At 35.8% G+C, this 3,990-nt stretch overlaps 1 protein-coding gene across 2 annotated transcripts; it reads right to left on the bottom strand.

Annotated features, from left to right (window-relative positions):
* Positions 1-298: 298 nt before the first annotated feature.
* Positions 299-2,825, bottom strand: LOC107825229 (transcription factor bHLH18-like). Of its 2 annotated transcripts, none has more exons than XM_016652058.2 (5): positions 2,667-2,825; positions 2,403-2,563; positions 1,716-2,282; positions 915-1,292; positions 299-824 (listed from the first exon to the last, which is right to left on the bottom strand). In XM_016652058.2, the coding sequence occupies exons 2-5, from the start codon at positions 2,436-2,438 to the stop codon at positions 732-734; spliced, it is 1,074 nt and encodes a 357-aa protein (XP_016507544.1). In that variant the 5' UTR covers positions 2,439-2,563; positions 2,667-2,825; the 3' UTR covers positions 299-731. The 2 variants fall into 2 exon arrangements, with proteins under 2 accessions (XP_016507544.1, XP_075090649.1); XM_075234548.1 differs by having other exon boundaries at positions 2,403-2,484; positions 2,667-2,806.
* Between the last annotated feature and the right edge of the window lie 1,165 nt (positions 2,826-3,990).

The following is a 3,990-nucleotide window of genomic DNA, read 5'->3' on the forward strand; positions in this document are numbered from 1 at the left end:
ATATTATACCGTGAGAATATGAATAGGCTTCACTATATCTTTTTTCATTTTCTTTTCTACTTTTAAGATTCTGAGATTGGCCAAATCCCATTGTCATTGAGGTAATATAGACTGGACTAATTAATTTCTCATTTAGTAACTGCGAGCTGGTCAATTTTATTACTTTTCATATGATTTGCAACTAGTACTAAAAGATTGTTCATGACGGTTCATGCATTTAATTACTGCTCATGGATCTGTTAATCATAGCACAATTTTGTATCTTGAAACTTAGATATAGCAAAAAACAAAAGGAAAATGCTAAACATGTGTTTATTACGCCACAAATACATGTAGACAAAAAGTAGTATTGTACAACAAAGGCCAAAAATTAGTTACCTAAAGCCCAAAAATAAATTAAAACGATAAAAAGAAGAAGCAAACGTCAAAACGTGCATGGTCTGTAGCAGTCCCCATAAAGGAGAACAAAAGAAGACCACTTAGTGGAATTCCATGACTTGTCAAAAAAGAGGGTGTCATCCCTCAATTGTAGCAAGTGAGGCAATTGTTAAACGGGTTCCAACTTGTGACCCGAAAAAAATACCAAAGCCCCAGTCCACAATAATGAAAACCTCTCAAAAACCAAGTCATGAGACCCACCCTTAAATTCTAAATTAACATTATCACTTAATACTTTAGCGAGAGGAACATATCCAAAGACCTTAGCTTCTGAAAATCTTGAACTGGCTTCGTTAAACGTCAATATGACTGCTGATGAGTTTCATTATCGCCTCACGTATTCTTTTTGCTACATATTCTGCTGTCATGTTCAGCTGATAATCCATCTGTTTCAAAATTTTGTTCAAAATATTAGCAAAATAAGGCAATTGGACGTAATTGAAAATTAAATGAATTTTAAAGGACCAAGTTAGTACCTTCGCAACAATGGTTATGTAGGTGCTGATGTCGCCAAATGGCATGACACTGTTACTAATGATAGTGAGATTGAACTTCTCTACTTGGCTGAATATTTCCTTTATTATCGTCGCTTGTTTTTTGCAATAAATCCTAATCAGAACATTCCCATCTGCAGCTCTAACTTCAATATCTGGGACTGATTTGTTGGTGCTGCTAGTGTTGGAGTTTTCATCAGAAGATGAGGAGTTGTCATAAGTTGAGAGCAGTCGAGTTCTCTTAACTGCAACCACAGGCTCCTCGCTAAATTTCTTTGTTTCTTCCTCAAGGCTTTTTACTTGATTTTCCAGTTGTTTTATATATTTAATCGCATCTCCAAGTATTGATGCCTTGTCCAACTGTTAGAAGATTAACAAACACACAATTAGAGATGAATTCCAGATTTAATTCTAATGGGTTCAAGATGTTAAAAGTTCTTTGAATATACGAGTTCAAAACAATATTGTGTATACAGACTTTTAAGGTTTTTCACATGTATATATCTATGGTCAAGAGGGAAAAATTGTGAGTTCAACTGAACCCATCCTAACACTACACATCCGCCATTGGACACAATCAATCTCAACCAGGAGTATAAATTTGGAATTGCTATAGAATATAATTCTTAAACAAAGTGGATCGGAGGTAATTAATTAAGATATGAAGCATGCACTTCATCAAGATAGTTTTTTAAAAGAACAAACAATTAAAGTAGTACATCAAGATTTTTGAGTAATTAGCTATTAACATAGAATCATGAAAGAAGAGAAAATATATAGTACCTTCTTTAGGTTAGGGATGAGGGTGGACAAAGATATGAAGCACTGGGTAAGGCGTTCTCTTCGTTTTCTTTCTGAGAGAACGTGGTCTTGTGCCTGCAAAGGTGTTCTACTATAGGTACTCTTCTTCTGATTAATATCGCCAGCGCCAAATCCCGTGGCCTGGAATAGATGCTGGCTATCGTCAAAATCAAAATCTGGAGAAGTTTGAGAGGAGAAGTTTATGGTAGTAGTTCCTGATGGAACCTCAGTCTTGACCGAGCTGTTCAAGTTTTCGTGGTAGTTTTGGATTGATGGTGAGTTGGTGTTGCAAAAAGAAATGACGCTGGGGGAAGAAGAAGAAGGCGGAGGAGAAGTAGAAGGAGAAGGAGAAGAGAAATATGTATTTTGGTGATCAGTTTCCATTCTGGAACTCCAAAAAGCTGGCTTCTCCTCCAATATTTCAGCAGCCTGAATACCGTAGGTGCAAGGGGAGAAGGGGTAATTATTATCGAAAGGCAATTCATCGACTGATGCGGTCATCGTCTGGCAGTGTTCGACGTATTGAAGATCATTCATATTCATAATCTCCTGTATTTGTCATCAAATAAAATGTTAATACAAGGTATGTAAAATCATAGGGAACTTTACCAAAAAAACAAACAAAAAAAAAACTAGCTACAGACTAGTAGTAACATTATTTTGTCATACCATTTCAGACCACCATGTAGCCGATGACATATCCATTATTGGGAAGTCTGTCTCCTTAATGATCAGTGATTAGATCCTGGCTCTACGTAGAATTCCAATCACAATAAGTATCTTATCTTAGAGTCAGGTTAGAGGGAAGTGTAGAAACACTATAGATCCTCCTAAATTGAGAAGGATTAAAAAAAAAAAAAAAAAAATCAGTATCTTAGATAGATATTTGTGGAAGAAAAATTAAGGGTATAAGAGTTCTTGTAAAGAGCTTACCTTAGAGTAGTTGGTGCGAAAATGATATCCGTTTCAGATGTTGTCTGTCAGGAATAATTCTTGTGTCTTTATATATACACTACTTGCTTGAATGATTGTGTTGACTGTAAAGAAGCTGCGGAGAGAAAAGAGAGGAAATTGATTGAAAGTCTATTACTTATTGTGTTCTCACTGTCTATGATTATTATATACTGCTTAAAATAATACAAGTAAGAAGCACGTGTGAAAAGTTTCGGAACCTTCAAGTTTCTTTCTCTGGGACTCAAATCACTATAGTTCATAGTTGCCGAGTCTGTATTAACTTTTTGACCAGAGGGCTCGGCCCTCAGCCAAGCCGGATCCCGTTATATGGAACCGTTTGGGTTTACCCACCTATTCCGTAGCGGTTCTATTTTGAACCCGAGTCTTTTGCGCGTACCCGTGTGAATACAACTTTCTCTGCTAACTCAATTATGTAGTCCTAGTTTCTATTAGTAAGACTCATTCGCTCCTGAAAAATAGTAAATTGATTACTCGACCATTACGTGTTTCTTTCAAGAAAAACGTTGACCTCATTACCCTTTGCCTCAAATCATAAAGTCATGGAATATTTCCACAAGTCCAAATGACCTTATTTTTTCGTCATCCCAATGTTTCAAATTTCATATGCCAAATTTTGAGAGGAAATAAAATTTTAATTCATTTTAACATATCTTTTCTTTTTAACGTAAGTTACCAAAGGATTGGCTGGGGGTAATGGTGCCAAAATGGATAAAAAATAATTATCGATCCATATTATCCATTAAAAATGATTTGGATAATGAACTTTTAAAAAATTGGTCAAATATGGATAAGATACATATTATTCACTTGAGAAATAGATAACCAATGTGTTTAACTTTACATTTGTAAAGACTCAAAATGAGGGTTGCTCAAATTTGGAAGATTCGGAATTCTTTCAAAAGTAATCATATCCGTATTAAATATGGATCGGGTCGGATATATATTTTATCCATTTTTGAAATTCGTTTTTGACCCACCCATATCCAACCTGCCCGTCTGCCATGTTGGGATTTTAAGCTTGTGTAGCTTAAAGAAGGTGAATGAGAAATGGAGGAAAAATGAAATATTTGAGTTTTCCTTGGCAAAGGGACATTGTCCCATATCGGAGAAAGAAAAAGACTTTTGATGGGTATATATATAATTGCTCTTCTTCTAGCTCTTAAAGAGTTAAGAAGAAGGCAAGCCTCGCACCGTCGTCGTCGTCGCTCGCTCGGCTCGGATTCGGATTCGGCCAGCAACTCTATAAATAGAGTTTGAATCCCAGAATCTTTCCTTACGAAAT

The sequence above is a fragment of the Nicotiana tabacum genome, chromosome 17 (genome assembly GCF_000715075.1).
Source record: "Nicotiana tabacum cultivar K326 chromosome 17, ASM71507v2, whole genome shotgun sequence".
Taxonomy (NCBI): Eukaryota; Viridiplantae; Streptophyta; class Magnoliopsida; order Solanales; family Solanaceae; genus Nicotiana; species Nicotiana tabacum.